General features: G+C 41.6%; 1 protein-coding gene across 4 annotated transcripts in view; it reads right to left on the bottom strand.

The window, feature by feature from the left end:
* The window catches only part of LOC126480260 (AMP deaminase 2), a 473,603-nt gene that overhangs the window by 117,744 nt on the left and 338,819 nt on the right, over nucleotides 1-17,040 (bottom strand). For all 4 annotated transcript variants that reach the window (XM_050103850.1, XM_050103851.1, XM_050103852.1 and 1 more), the window contains 2 exons: nucleotides 9,120-9,249; nucleotides 2,726-2,920 (listed from right to left, as the gene is read on the bottom strand). In XM_050103850.1, the coding sequence (XP_049959807.1) occupies nucleotides 2,726-2,920; nucleotides 9,120-9,249 (325 nt within the window). The remainder of the gene's footprint in view (nucleotides 1-2,725; nucleotides 2,921-9,119; nucleotides 9,250-17,040) is intronic.

Below are 17,040 nucleotides of genomic sequence, written 5' to 3'. Positions count from 1 at the left end.
GTCCACATTCATGTTTTTAAAGCAATGCAGTTTCTTGAACTTACTGATAACCCAAGGATGAAATTTCTCACTGCTGTCTGCATTACCTGCAAGAGCAACAGTTACACATTGTTTGCTGCATGCTCCACCACGACAATTATCACCACCTATCCCCAGAGTGCAATTCAGAAGTAGTTTGTAGAAAAGTATAGTTTCATCCATAATGAACACATCATAGGAGGCATACTTATCCCTTACTTGCTCAAATTCATGCAACCAGCTGTTCACACTTTCTTCATAAACTTTATTTGCTTCACCGCAAATTTGTATAGATGATATTGAGTGTCTCTTTTGGGACAGGTACAGCAGCCAACCATCCAAACATCTTAAGTCTTTGGTGTCTATATTTTTGGAAATCTCATTTGCTTTTGACTCAATTATAGGGCCACTTGAAGGTATGCTAAATATGACTTAACCATTCTAGCAGAAACATCTTGACGTCTTCATACTTAGCTTTCATACTTAGTCATCTAGAATTACTTCCAGAACCTGATGCAGCAGCATTGACAATTTTTCCCAATTCTTAATTATCATAGATAAAGTAGATTTGGAAATTCCAAACTGCTCAGCAATTTTTTTTTCCACATTCCACATCATCTAGAATCTTAAGTTTTACCTGTACATTTAGAGCTGTGTTTCCTCTTTGCCATGTTTCGCATGCTGCAATTTGTAGATTTTTATTCAGTATTCTAACTCACAATAATGAATTCATTTAAATGTACCATACATGCTGACTGTTGTGGTGATAATCATGGCTGCTGACCTACAATATGTTAGAAATGAGTCAACAATATGTAGTTAGCTTTGTAGCTATATTTTTTGCATTCATTTCAGAAAATAATTTAACACTTAAAAATACTTTAACATCAAATGTCCGTGTTACAAGGAAATTTAATTATGCTAGGGAACGAAAAAAAAAAAAAAAAAAAAAAAAAAAAAAAAAAAAAAAAAAATCATAATTATCTTAACTAATAAAAATTCCCATAAGAACTAATGTATTCCTGCTGGAGCCAATATTTTTTTCATGTTAACCATGAGTTCACTTTAAGCAAGTGTGCACGAATGAGGTTATATTGTATATGCGGTCTCATTTATAGATTAGCTACACTTTCCTAAAATTCTCCCAGTAAACTGAAGTCAACCATGCACATTCCCTACTACTGTCCTTACTCCTTCCATCTCATACTGCTTTGCAATATTACGCCTAGGTAGTTAATCAACATGACTGCATCAAGCAACACGCTACTAAAGCTGTATTCAGACATTATGGGTTCCACTCGTCTGTATTAACTTACATTTTTCTACATCTAGAACTAGATGCCATTCATTACACCAAATAATATTTTTTTTTTTTCAGTAAGTCATCTTGTATCCTTCTGCTGTCACGTAACGCCACCATTTTCCCTACCAAGCAAGGTGGCGCAGTGGTTAGCACACTGGACCCGCATTTGGGAGGATGATGGTTCAATCCCACATCCGCCCATCCTGATTTAGGTTTTCCGTGATTTCCCTAAATCACTTCAGGCATATGCTGGGATGGTTCCTTTGACAGGGCACGGCTGACTTCCTTCCCCATCCTTCTCTAATCCGATGACACCGATAACCTCGCTGTTTGGTCTGTTCCCCAAGTCAACCCTCAACCCCAACATTTTCCTGTACACCAAAGCATCTTCAGCAAATGGCTGCATACTGCTGTTCACCCTGTTCGCTAGATCTTTCATGTGTGTAGAGAATAACAGAGGCTCTATCACACTTGCCTGGGGTGCCACTGCCAATACCCTTATCTCTGATGAACGCTTGCTCTTGATGACAGTGTTCTGAGTTCCTCTTCTTCTTCTTCTTCTTCTTCTTCTTCTTCTTTTCAGACACTGTCTGTTCTGGAGATTAGTTATTCCCAGTTCTTTAAGGCCCTTTTCAGATTCTGTCAACCAAGGTTTTATTGTTATTATTTCTTTCCTTTCTCAGACGTTATGTCTGGTCAAAAATGGAAAGTGACGCGGACCTTGATCAAGTGCGACTTCCTTTTAACTGTATGGTATATGTTACATTGCATTTAGGAACTTTTGGGTAATTGAACATGTATCAATAATTACAGATTTCTGTAGTTGTGTACATACATTTGGATGTAGCTGTATTGCGTTGATGTACTGGTGGATATTGTGTGGTATGACTCCTGTAGTTGATAGTATAATTGGTATAATGTCAACTTTATCCTGATGCCACATGTCCTTGACCTCCTCAGCCAGTTGGATGTATTTTTCAATTTTTTCTCCTGTTATCTTCTGTATATTTGTTGTATTGGGTATGGATATTTCGATTAGTTGTGTTAATTTCTTCTTTTTATTGGTGAGTATGATGTCAGGTTTGTTATGTGGTGTTGTTTTATCTGTAATAATGGTTCTGTTCTAGTATAATTTTTATTCATCATTCTCCAGTACATTTTGTGGTGCATACTTGTATGTGGGAACATGTTGTTATTAGTTTATGTTGTATGGCAAGTTGTTGATTTGTTATTTTTGCTACTGGGCATACAGGAAAAAAATTCTGCCAATCTCAACCAATCCTCTTACGTTCCTAAATACATGTAATGATCAACTACATCACCATTTGCTACAGATGGTAAAGTTACCTCTATGATGTGAAAGTGTTCATTAACTTTTATGTCTAGCATGCAAACAATACTTACAGCATGTACATCTAGCATGTCTACAGTGAGATCATATGAAGTAAGACTCATTGACTGGAACACCTGGCGAAGTGTCATCTTTTCACCCTTTGAACATACAACCACCTCATCTGCATGGTTTTTCAATGTTTTCTTAATAAAACGGAGCAGGTGTTTCTGATTCATGCAAGAGGCAGCATGAATGTGTGTGTCCACCTGGAAAAACAGCATAACAAATAATAAGAAATAATGTTGAATGTGCACACACTGTAATAAAACTGGTTATGGTAGATAAAATGCACCAAGCGATCTTGACTAATACGAAATAACTTGATTCCCAAATTAAAGACTCAAAACCTAGAAACCCACAATTGAATAGCTATACAAAAATGTATAAATGTCAACACATAAACACTTTACATAATTACTATGGTTATTATGGACTTCTTAAAAGGCTGGCAATGATAAACAATTATTTGTACTTTGTTTTTGTAATGTATATTCCAAAGATGATTTTGCATAAATGGATCGATATACGCTAGTATTTTCTTTGCAATATGCCGTTACAGATAAATCTTTGTTTTTGTTCAGTATGAGTAAGGAGTACGAGGAATCTATGTTTTGTATCAGCATGGAGGTTGAACTTAATTGTACTGTGAAGTGAAATAACTTAAAATATATTTATTCAACGACAGAAATTCAACCAGTGTTCATAGCATTTAAGAAAATGAAGCCAAGCAGCCCCTAAACCTGTATATGAAGTTTCATTTCAAAATATAGCATGGACATGGATTAAGAGCATACAACTTTCAACAACAAGAAGAACAATGACAGATCAGAACTATGAAAACTGTTTGTTTAAATTCTACTGTTGCTACCACTCTCCCCAGTGTGTCACTACCTCAGTGTGCAAAGTGATGTGAAACAAGATAAAATGTTTCAAAAAATTTGAACAGATAATTCAATGTAGGCTAACGTATATAAAATGAACATATTCAGCAGTGAACCACAAACAGTAGTGAAACACCCTGAAGAGGACCACAGCAAGTTGGTTGAAACATTGGCAATTTAGTTGTTTAGTAGTTACAATGTTCAAATGGCTCTGAGCACTATGGGACTCAACTGCTGAGGTCATTAGTCCCTAGAACTTAGAACTAGTTAAACCTAACTAACCTAAGGACATCACAAACATCCATGCCCAAGGCAGGATTCGAACCTGCGACCGTAGCGGTCTTGCGGTTCCAGACTGCAGCGCCTTTAACCGCACGGCCACTTCGGCCGGCAGTTACAATGTTGTGGCCCCGTATCATAATATTCAAATAATCTCTGTGATATATGATACAACAATAATAACATGAGTAATGTGGAGGCAGTTGAATACTGTATGCCCAGTACATCCTTATTTCCTGAAATCCTTGCTGCCTGAGGTTCGACTACTACCTGTCCTAGACACAGTGTTACACGTACAGTCACAATCCTCACTGCTGTGAATCTAGTTACCATCCAATAGTTGGAACAGCACTAGCATCCCTAGTGTTGAGAAAGCCAGGTGTAAGATTAATGTTTGCTTTTAATTATTTTTCTGCTTAATTAACAAAATAGTCATATTTCTTGCATTCTAAGCATCAGTAAATTATCCAGAGATGTGAATGATCCTGAAATAAGTGTAAAAAAGAGCCAAATCTCAGAGATTTGGTGACTTAAACTGCAACTTATTCATGAAGAAATAATTTCAAGTATGTCTTTAATTACAGCTTACTCTCCTGAGAGCAAGAAAATATTAATTAACATGTACTTCATGCCTGAAAACCAGAGATTTCTGTTTTTGTCTGTTCTTATTGAGATAAGCACCTGCATTAACACATACCAATTTTGTATAGAATCTAATGACTCGTACATTCTTAGACTTCATCAACTTTCTAATACTTGAATATTTTTGTAAATGTAATTACTTTTGCTTCAAAAGCAATTGTCTTGAAGATTCTTGCTGTTTGTGATTCATATGTAGCAACAAATGTGGAACCAATTTCTTCTGTTATGAGAAACAGTTTTATTGGTTTTGATGTTCTGTTATTGCATTTTTGTCATTTCCAAATTCAGCTACAGTTATGGTGGCTTATTTGGCACATTAAATAATATAGGTATTGAATTCCATAAAAGTTTCCTGCATTCCACATTCACTGATTTTATGGAACATGTAATGAAGAAAACTCGACATTTTTGAATAGATGTATGACGTCTTTCTGCAAAAGGTCAGATCTTCTGTTGTTTACTAACATTTTTTGTCCTTGAAAAGAGAGAGAGAGAGAGAGAGAGAGAGAGAGAGAGAGAGATTCTTCAGTAAATATCTTTAGGTTGAAAGAGAACCGCAAAAAAGCTGTTCTGTAACACACCATTTCATACCTCTCGGGGTCCTTAGTTAACAAGAAAAATGTGGTGTCATTTCTTAGTCACTGCCAATTTTTAAGGTAGTACAAGTACTTCCTTTTGTAAAAAGTACCTTACAAATGAATAGGAACAATACCATTTGCAGTCATCAGATATCGTATTCAATAGTGTAGCTTACTGTCAGCTTGGAGCAGTGCTGCTGCAGTGTATAATAAAAGTTAGCTTCAGTGTCATGTCTGCACATGTTAGATTCTGTCTTAGATCTGACTCTTCCACTTGCCTCCTGATTCATCTTTTCTTCTGTTTTAATCTTTCTCTTAGCACTTCTTACTTTTGCGTGTCAACTTTATTATCCTTCTTTTTATATCCATTTTCATTGCATCATAACTTATGTCTTACTTCATTTTTAAAAAATTATGAACTATGGCATTTGTTATCTTCTCTTTGAGTCACTTCCCCTTCCCTTAAATATATCAGGGTGTACATGGAAGCAAGAAAAAAATTTCCAGATTTTTCTGGGATTTCCCAGTTAAAAATACAATTTTTCTTGGGTGAAAAAATATATATAACCCTGAAGAAAGAACATTTCCTACATGTTAAGTAAGGATACACTTTCCCTCAGAGCTGTAAAACTTATCAACTCTTTGAATGGTGAAGGTTTATACACTGACACAGAGCTTCCCAACACTTTGGAATGACTCCTTACCCTCTCCCTTAAAACCCACATCCTTTCGTCTTTCCCTCTCCTTCCCTCTTTCCTGATGAGGCAACAGTTTGTTGCGAAAGCTTGAATTTTGTGTGTATGTTTGTGTGTCTATCGACCCGCCAGCGCTTCCATTCGGTAAGTCACTCACCCCTCACAACCTTTCCAGCAAACCTCAACCTCCTCTCATTGCACACAAACCCAGTCTCTCCCATCTACTCAATCTCCCACTTCCGGCTCCACTCCCTCCAAAACCCCAAAATTCCAATCAGTGCAATCTGGAACCACAACACCCCAATTCAGTAGTTAACTTTTCTTGCAAACCTCTCTCCAAATCTGAAACCTCTGTCCTATCCAAAGGCCTCACCTTCCACCCCACTCCCAGATTCAACCAAACAGCCCTCGTCAAAGATTTACTGTCCTACACTCGTACTCTCTGCTGGAAATATCACTTTGCCACGAAGAAAAATGATCCTAATCCTACTCCCAATGATCCAACTCCCCAAGACACTATCCAAATAGAACCCTGCCTGGAACAGTTCCGTCCTCCGTCACAGCGGGACCCACCTCCTCTTCCTCAAAATCACCCTCTCCAAACCTTCCAGGAATTTCTGACTTCCAGCCTTGCCTCTCAATCCTTCTTAAAAAACCTTCATCCTACTCCCAACATCACCACTGCTGAAGCCCAAGCTATCCATGATCTGAAGGCTGACCAATCCATCATCATTCTTCCGGCGGACAAGGGTTCCACGACCGTGGTACTTGATCGTCGGGAGTATGTGGCTGAGGGACTGTGTCAGCTTTCAGACAACACCACATACAAAGTTTGCCAAGGTAATCCCATTCCCGATGTCCAGGCGGAGCTTCAAGGAATCCTCAGAACCTTATGCCCCCTACAAAACCTTTCCCCTAACTCCATCAACCTCCTGACCCCACCGACACCCCGCACCCCTACCTTCTACCTTCTTCCTAAAATTCACAAACCCAATCATCCCGGCCGCCCCATTGTAGCTGGTTACCAAGCCCCCACAGAACGTTTCTCTGCCTACGTAGATCAACACCTTCAACCCATTACGTGCAGTCTCCCATCCTTCATCAGACACCAACCACTTTCTCGAACGCCTGGAATCCTTACCTAATCTATTACCCCCAGAAACCATCCTTGTAACCATTGATGCCACTTCCTTATACACAAATATTCCGCACGTCCAGGGCCTCGCTGCAATGGAGCACTTCCTTTCACGCCGATCACCTGCCACCCTACCTAAAACCTCTTTCCTCATTACCTTAGCCAGTTTCATCCTGACCCACAACTTCTTCACTTTTGAAGGCCAGACATACCAACAATTAAAGGGAACAGCCATGGGTACCAGGATGGCCCCCTCGTATGCCAACCTACTCATGGGTCGCTTAGAGGAAGCCTTCTTGGTTACCCAGGCCTGCCAACCCAAAGTTTGGTACAGATTTATTGATGACATCTTCATGATCTGGACTCACAGTGAAGAAGAACTCCAGAATTTCCTCTCCAACCTCAACTCCTTTGGTTCCATCAGATTCACCTGGTCCTACTCCAAATCCCATGCCACTTTCCTTGATGTTGACCTCCACCTGTCCAATGGCCAGCTTCACACGTCCGTCCACATCAAACCCACCAACAAGCAACAGTACCTCCATTACGACAGCTGCCACCCATTCCACATCAAACGGTCCCTTCCCTACAGCCTAGGTCTTCGTGGCAAACGAATCTGCTCCAGTCTGGAATCCCTGAAGCATTACACCAACAACCTGACAACAGCTTTCGCATCCCGCAACTACCCTCCCGACCTGGTACAGAAGCAAATAACCAGAGCCACTTCCTCATCCTCTCAAACCCAGAACCTCCCACAGAAGAACCACAAAAGTGCCCCACTTGTGACAGGATACTTTCCGGGACTGGATCAGATTCTGAATGTGGGTCTCCAGCAGGGATACGACTTCCTCAAATCCTGCCCTGAAATGAGATCCATCCTTCATGAAATCCTCCCCACTCCACCAAGAGTGTCTTTCCGCCGTCCACCTAACCTTCGTAACCTCTTAGTTCATCCCTATGAAATCCCCAAACCACCTTCCCTACCCTCTGGCTCCTACCCTTGTAACCGCCCCCGGTGTAAAACCTGTCCCATGCACCCTCCCACCACCACCTACTCCAGTCCTGTAACCCGGAAGGTGTACACGATCAAAGGCAGAGCCACGTGTGAAAGCACCCACGTGATCTACCAACTGACCTGCCTACACTGTGACGCATTCTATGTGGGAATGACCAGCAACAAACTGTCCATTCGCATGAATGGACACAGGCAGACAGTGTTTGTTGGTAATGAGGATCACCCTGTGGCTAAACATGCCTTGGTGCACGGCCAGCACATCTTGGCACAGTGTTACACGGTCCGGGTTATCTGGATACTTCCCACTAACACCAACCTATCCGAACTCCGGAGATGGGAACTTGCTCTTCAATATATCCTCTCTTCCCGTTATCCACCAGGCCTCAATCTCTGCTAATTTCAAGTTGCCGCCACTCACACCTCGCCTGTCATTCAACAACATCTTTGCCCCTGCACTTCTGCCTCGACTGACATCTCTGCCCAAACTCTTTGACTTTACAAATGTCTGCTTGTGTCTGTATCTGTGTGTGTGTGTGTGTGTGTGTGTGTGTGTGTGTGTGTGTGTGTGTGTGTGTGTGCGCGCGAGTGTATACCCGTCCTCTTTTCCCCCTAAGGTAAGTCTTTCCGCTCCCGGGATTGGAATGACTCCTTACCCTCTCCCTTAAAACCCACATCCTTTCATCTTTCCCTCTCCTTCCCTCTTTCCTGACGATGCAACCATTGGTTGCGAAAGCTAGAATTTTGTGTGTATGTATGTGTCTGTTTGTGTTTCTATCGACCTGCCAGCGCTTTCGTATGGTACGTCACATCATCTTTGTTTTTAAATATATTTTTCCCGCGTGGAATGTTTCCCTATTATATACACACACACACACACACACACACACACACACACACACACACACACACACACAGAGAGAGAGAGAGAGAGAGAGAGAGAGAGAGAGAGAGAGAGAGAGTAATATTGGCACTAAATCACTGCACTTCTGACGTCCACCGTCTTCAACGACATCGTATTCTTAATACCTTTTAATAAGTAGATTATTTCACTAGTTATGACATGTCGAGTGGAATATATTTTACTGATTTGCAGTACCATGGCCTTATCTTCAAATTGGTTAATAGTTACAATACTCAATGAAGTACCTGAATGAAATTCTTTGCCAAATATATGACTTACCTTTCTAATGTTGTAAAAGTCTCTATGTGGGACAGCCTTTTGTGAAGCAAGCTCACGTAATTCATTGAGAAGGACATGTAACTGGAATTTTGATGACAGGTAGCTGAGTCTTCGATAACAGAAGGACTTCCTATAAAATTCAAAATACACAGTATTTCAAGACACTCATATTTATCATTAAGTTTCTACCCCTTAATCAATAATTATAAATGGTACAGCAGTACTATAACATGATTCCATCATAAAAGTGGCATTTCAGATGGGCCCACAGCATGCATTAGGTCAGTGTGCAGCAAAAAACGGGAAATTGTTTAACATGTCATTTTGAATTTGTGCCACAGGGTGAAGAACTGTACGATATCCTTAAAAATGGGTCTGGAGCAAATAATACATCAGAGGTGGCTACCCTCATAGCTGACTGCAAGTGGAGTACACACAAGATCTTTTCTTTTTTACAATAGGCAATCTCGCTGCCGCACCCCCCCCCCCCCCCTCCAAATGAGACTATTAAAATTCTAGCTATCAACTGCTGAAGCAATCAAGACCAAGTGTCAGAGTGTCAACAACTCTTAAGAGGCAGTGCAGCTCACGTACGATATATACAGAAAGCTGGCTAACATCCAAAATAGGCAGCAATGTGATTTTTTGAATAAATCTAACTGAATATTGAAAGGATAGGCTAAGAGGAAATGGAGATTATGTATTTGTCGCAGTATACAAGAAATTTAAATGCAATAAGCTAAAAAATTAAGCTGTATACGAGATGATTTGAACATTAACTTATAATTGGGTCCTTCTATCAACCTCCAGACCACCCAAGTAATCTAAAACTTTAAAGAAACCTCATCTCACTAGCATGTATGTTCCCCAATCACAATGCTATCATTGTAGTAGGCTTATACATTGATGATACTAAATGGAAACTAAGTGGGGCTGAATGAGTGGTTACAGGTTTGTCTGAGCCATGGAAAAGTATCACAAAAATGGTGAAAAATTCTAACTAGAAGATGCTAGATGTCAACCACCACCACACCACCACCACCACCACCACCACCACCAACACAGAAGATACTGGGTTTCAGATTTGATCCCGGCTATTGCTTAGATTCTGAATCAAAATTATCAGCTATGATGGTTGAAGACTTCCAGTATAAGGAGTCACACTCATTCTGCCAACAGACGGGGGAGGGGGGACGGGGGAGGGGGGACGGGGGGAGCGGGGGACGGGGGGGAGCGGGGGACGGGGGGAGCGGGTGGAGGGGGGGAGGGGGGAGGGGGGACAGGGGGGAGGGGGACGGGGACGGGGGGAGGGGGACGGGGGAGGGGGGAGGGGGACGGGGAGGGGGGATGGGGGCGGGGGGAGGGGGCGGGCGTAGGGGGCGGGGGGAGGGGGGACGGGGGGAGGGGGACGGGGGGAGGGGACGGGGGGAGGGGGACGGGGGGAGGAGGACGGGGGGAGGGGGACGGGGGGAGGGGGACGGGGACGGGGGGAGGGGGACGGGGACGGGGGGAGGGGGACGGTGGGAGGGGGACGGGGGGAGGGGGACGCGGGGAGGGGGACGGGGGGGGAGGGGGGAGGGGGGGAGAGGTGGGAGGGGGGAGAGGTGGGAGGGGAGAGAGGTGGGGAGAGGGGGAGACTGACTGAACGCATGCCTCCTGCCTCTCTCCCTTCTCCACCCACCCTAACACCTGCAACCCTCAACGCACTCCAGCCCAAGTGCTGTACTGCAATCCTGGCATTGTGCAGCCAGCCAGCTCCATATAAGGGGGCGGGTTTTGGGTTTGTACTCTACCTCAAGAACAGGGTTCATCCCAAAAGCTAGTTTTCTTTCTGTTTAGTGTTTGCCCATTGATGACTCAAAGTTTCTACTTTTCAATGAGTGGTCTCCTTTACTCCTAAAGTATTAACATTCTGCAAGCACTTTTCAACTACATTTGATACTAAGGTGTACCCAATACAGGCTCAGATCACAACTTAGCAATAGTGGTGGTGGTGTGAGGGGATAGGAGACCAGGAAGAATAAATGTACAAGAAAGTGGGATACTTAGGTATTGGGGAATAAATAATGTGTGTGATACATTCTTTGAGGCTGTAGATATTACTATACTGGCTAGCACAGTAAGTGGTTGAGTTGAGGAGAAATGGACATTTATAGAGAGGATGAAGTAGCTGTGGATAATAGAAGAAGTACTTCTGTTCATCAGCAAAAGAAGGAAATAAGACCGTCTACAAGGGGGAGGAACCATCTGTTGACATTACAGAAGAAGAAATAGAATTTGCTGACCTAAAACAGGTATTCAATGTAAAATAGTGGAGAAAGAAAGGTAATATACAACTTGTACAAGAATCAACAGGAAACACTATTTATGGACTGTAAGAGAAGTGTTGTCATTGGTAACAATGGAAGACAGGAGTAATCTGTACATCAAAAAAGCAATGAAGGAAATAACAGAATGGTTCAGTAACTGGATTATTCAGGATGAATAGGTATCAATGATACAGAAAATAACAATACTGCTATCCTCAAGGAAGAGTGGAAGAATAACAGGACACAAATGACCTGAATAAACAGTTTATCTGGACACCTCAGTGTAATGCAGAATTGATCACCACATGTCATGAGAGGAAGACACACACAGAGGTAAGCAGCAAGTATTGAGTTGTCAATGGAGCAGCGGCAACACCAGAATGGGTCAGTCAAGAGAGCTGAATGACTTTGGACTCTGATTACACATTGGATGCCACCTGAGTAACAAATTCATCAGGGACATTTCTACCCTTCTAAAGCTGCCATAATCGACTGATGGTTATTTGATTCTGAAATGGAAACATGAAGGAACAAAACAGTTAAATCAAGCCCCTGCAGACGTGACATACTGGAAGAGGGGGGGGGGGTGGAGGGGAGGGTGGAGAGAGAGAGAGAGAGAGAGAGAGAGAGAGAGAGAGAGAGAGAGAGAGAGAGAGAGAGAGAGGTGGCATAAAGAGTGAAGACAGTGAACAGTAAATGACTGTACATGAGTGATCAATCATGCTTTAACCTGTGGCAATTCAATGGAAGGGTTTGGTTTTGGCAAATGCCTGGTGAACATTACCTGCCATTGTGTGAAGTGTCAACAGTGAGGTATGGAGGAGGTGGTGTTCCGGTACAGGTGACTTTTCCATGGTTAGGATGTGGCCTCTTTATTGTGATGAAGAAAATGCTAACTGGAGGACAGGAACATACCAGTTTAATCACTTGCTCTTCAGAATTTCATCTGTACTGGGAAATTTTCAACAATATTTGCAGGAGTTGATTCAGGATATTCCCTATTCTGCCATATCTGGGTCACGGACTCCATGTAAGAGGAGCAATTACAAACTCTGCAGGTGGTTTTCCAACACATTCTAGAGAGTTGCCTTCATTGCAAACTGGAAAAATGTAAATTTTTCCCCTAATGATGCATTTTTTGGTTCACATTCATAGCAAAGATGGTCTCATCTCTACAGATGAGTACATTGAAGCAATTCTCAGCCTGACAGCACCTAAGAACCTGGAGGAGCTCCAGTCCTTTTTGAGCATGATTTCTTATTATGCTAAGTTCATCTGCCAAGCCATACAGATCTGTGAACCTCTTAAATGGCTTCACCAAAAGGACAGAAAATCTGTATGATTTGTTGCCTTTCAATGAGTTTTTCAGGCCCTCAAGCAGTGTTTGTGCTCCATTCCATCTGATTGCTTAACCCATCTGCAAACACATCTTAGTACAAAACAGGTGGCACAAAACTTTGATGGCACTGAGCAGAAGACATTTTCAGAGTCACAATATAATTATTCACAAGTGGAAAAGGAGGCACCAGATGTCATTATCTTGTATGTTGCAAAGTTTCAATTCATCGCCATCCAAAAACCTCCAGTGTCCTTATTTGGCCCTTGTTCCAAGATATTTGATAGGAATGCCCACCAGTTACAGAGCTGGGCATTCTCTCTCTGTAATTATCATTACTAAGGCATTCATTACTGGTCCACTGCCCAGCACACTAATCAGCGTTGCCACAAGTATCTGCAAGTGAAATTCCCTGATATTTCCCTGGTTTCCAGACAAGTTTTAGCATTTTCCCTGACAAATTTTAAGCTCTCAAGGGTAAGTGGAGAATGTAAGTTGACACTCTGTCTTTGCAGCTACAATACAAGAAATAATAGCGCCAAGTGAGGGAATATGTAAATAATTCTTTGGAGTTGCAAGACAGATTTAATATAGCTTCACTGACTTCAGAAATAACGTCAGAAAAAATAGGCCTCTTGAAAGAGGTGTATAAGGTGGAGAAGGATTGTGTAATTAACTATGTTAATTACTGTCAGGTATTACCCACTTTGTTACACCTATTCTTTTACACGTATCATGTGATTTTTCTTTCAAGAAATATTTGAGTAAACAGCAAACAAACTGTCAGCAACTGCCACAATTTTCTTTCTCTTATCGTCCATACTTTCTAATATATAAACTACTTTTGAAGTGCCACAATGTACTACAATAAATACAATGTATATAAAACGCCACACCTTGCAATGTACTTTTCATTTAGGTAGTAGTATGATATTCTACCTTACGGCAGGTCTTGTCATGGGTTAAGCCTCTTACACTTTTGTCTGTCTACAGCCAGTCTTTTCACTTCTGAATATTTGCCTCCTTTGATATTGTCCAGCATTTGATATCTTCTTTTTCCTCGTCCCTTTTTTCCCTCCACCATTCCTTCTATTCCTTCCTTCAATAAACAGTCCCTCCTCAAGCAATGTCCAATCCCGTTCCATTTTCTCTTTCTGATGACTTTCAGCATGTTTCTTTCTTATCCAACTCTTCTTAATACTTCTTCATTCCCTACTCGGTCTTCCCATTTCACTTTTTCCATTCTTCTCCACACCCACATCTCTAGTGCCACCAATCTTCTTTCACCTTCCTCCCTCAATGTCCAGGTCTCGGCACCATATAGTGCAACGCTCCAGTTGTAACATTTGGCAAGTCGTTTCCTTTGATCTTTGTTTAGTGGTCCACAAAGTAATTTCTGTTTCCTCTTGAATCCTCCTTTTGTCATTGCAATTCTTTTCCTAATTTCTGTTGAGTAATACATATCAGCCATTATTACACTTCCCAAGTAATTTAAGTTATTCACTTGCTCTATTTTGTCTCCCCCTATTTTCATATGTCATTTTCTCCCCTTTCCTCCAATTACCAAGCTTTTCATTTTCTTCTTGTTAATCTTCATTCCAAATTATTATAATTTTGTGTTTAGATCATCTAACATTTGTTCGATCTCTGTTGCACTCTCTTCCATCACAACCATGTTGTCTGCAAATCTTATACACTCCACTCTCTGACCCCCTATACAAACTCCTCTCCTTCGATCAAAACTTCCACTAATAATTTCCTCCAGATATATATTGAACAGTGTTGGTGATAAATAACAGTCTTGTCTTACACCTCTTCCCAGTTTAAGTTCTTCACTCATCACACCTCCTATTCTTACTCTTGTTCTCTGGTTCAAATATAAATTTCTAATTACCTGTCTATCCCTCCAGTCAACTCCATGTTTCCTTAGGATTTCCGTCAGCTTGCCCCATCTGACACAGTCAAAAGCCTTGTCAAGATTAATGAACACAACATACACCTTCCTTTTCTTCTCCATGTACCTCTCGCCTACCACTCTCAGTAGCCCCAATGGCCTCTAGTTCCCACTCCTCGTCTGAAACCAAATTGTTCATCTCCTATTACGCAATTCAGCTTTTCATATAGCCTTCTGTTGAGCGTCCTCAGCAAGACTTTGGCTGCTTGCGAAATCAGACTCATTGTTCTATGTTCTTCACACTTTTTGCTGTTCTTTTTCTTTTCTATAGGTATTAAGATACCTTCTGTAAAGTCCTTTGGCCATTTTCCTGTCATGTATATACGTTCAGTCAACTCCCTTTTCCCTTCTTTCTCCAATGACTAACAGTTCCACAGGAATCTCATCAATTCCCATTGCCTTTCCATTTTTCATCTCCTTCATAGATTCTTCAGTCTCACTAGTTAGTATTGCATTTCATATCCTATCATCTGCAACTTTATCTTCTTCTTCTATCCCAAGGTCTTCTTCACACGGTTGGCTGTCAGCAGCATATAGCCATTCTATATATTCTTCCTATCTTCTCATTATTTCTTGGGGTTCACTCACCATTTTACCATCTGCTGCCTCTACTTCCTTTCGTCTATTGTTGTTTCTCTTTTCCCTGAATGTCAAATCCATTGCTTCTTTGTACATCAAATCATATTTTCCTTCTTTCTCTAATTTCTCTATCTTGTCACACTTTTCTGTCAGCCATTTCTCCTTTGTTTTTTCTGTCTCCCTTCTTAATTCATTATTTAACCTCCTTTAGTTGCGCTTCCCTTCTTCTGTGTTTACAGTTTTCCATTTTCTGTCACCATCGATCTTGTTTATCATATCTGGTGTTACCCATTCTTTCTTTACTTTTTTTCTCTCCTTGACTCCAAGCATTTCCTTAGCTGCCTTTTTCAACCCATTTTTAAAATGATCCCATCTACCTTCTGTGCATTCTGTTTCCTGTCCTTTCATCATGATTTCACAATATGCATTCTCTAATTTTTCACAATTGCCTTTGTCTTTCAGTTTCTCAAAGTTAATGTGCTCTCTCTTCTGTTCTTTCCAGGTTGTTTTCAATTTAACTAGAACTTCAACTATTACTAATATATGATCTGAATAAATATCTGCCCCTGGATAGCTTTTGACACTCCTTAGGCAATTTTGTGAGTGATCAAGAGTAAGAGTAAGAATAGGAAGTGTGATGAATGAAGAAACTGAACTGGGAAGAGGTGTAAGACAAGGTTGTGGTAAGACAGTTGAAATTTCTTAAATCCCTCACTGTTGGCTCTGGGCTGCTGAGGAACACTGCAGTCCGGGGTCCAAGGATAAACCATAAAAATCTGCTGCATTATGCCACACACAAGCAGACCTGGCCTCAGGCAGGTCAGTGATACTAGACCTGGTGGGCAGGACCTGTACATTAGGGGGGAAGGAAGGGCTTCAGATCAGCAGGTGCAGTTCATTAGAGATACCCACAGAAATGGCCTGCAGTTTCAGCCTGTCACAAAAATCCACTAGTGTGGCCAGCTATTCAGGAGTCACAGACAGCATGTTGATGAAATGGAACTGCAGTGATCAATCCATGCAACAGATAACTTGTGCAAATACTCTGAGAATCGATAACAACAAGGATAGGTAGCAAGTCACCATAGAGATGATCGCTGAGCTGCAGACAGGCCCACAAAAAGACAATCACACACTCAGAACTAAATTTTCAGCCATAGCGTTTGTCAGAAAATGACAGCACACACACATTCATACAATCACTCAGACACAACTCACACTCACATGACTGCCGTCTCTGGCCAGTGCATCTACAGGCTTTGAGAATCAGATCCAAACAAACTAATCCTCATGCCTCCCTGCCTCTCATCTGCAGCTGCTAGGCTAGCAGCAACAAGTGGCGGCAGCACCGACTGCCAGCTGAAGTGAGTGGTATGAAGGGGAGAAGCATTAGTAATGAGGTAGTAGGGAAGCGGCACACATTCTGAGCTGCACCCAGCCAGTGATGATGCATCAAATCTTAGTAAATAAACCATTTAATCTACTGAGACAAAAACATGTCTCCCCCAAAACTTCCCTGATATTTCCTGATTTTTCTGACACATTTGGAATTCCACGATATTCCCTGATTTCCAGAACCTGTGGCAAACCTAATAATGCAGATTCACTACTGTGGTTACCAGTGGGACCAATTCACAGTTCGACCAACAGGAGGCTCTCAGTTTTGCATTTGACGATCCCTAGCAGCAGATATTATTCAGTTTTCTGTTGATGGCACAGGAGGTCTGTTTTTGGCAGTCCAGA

This window comes from Schistocerca serialis, chromosome 1 (genome assembly GCF_023864345.2).
Source record: "Schistocerca serialis cubense isolate TAMUIC-IGC-003099 chromosome 1, iqSchSeri2.2, whole genome shotgun sequence".
Taxonomy (NCBI): domain Eukaryota; kingdom Metazoa; phylum Arthropoda; class Insecta; order Orthoptera; family Acrididae; genus Schistocerca; species Schistocerca serialis.
This window is presented reverse-complemented; position numbering and strand designations above follow the sequence as displayed.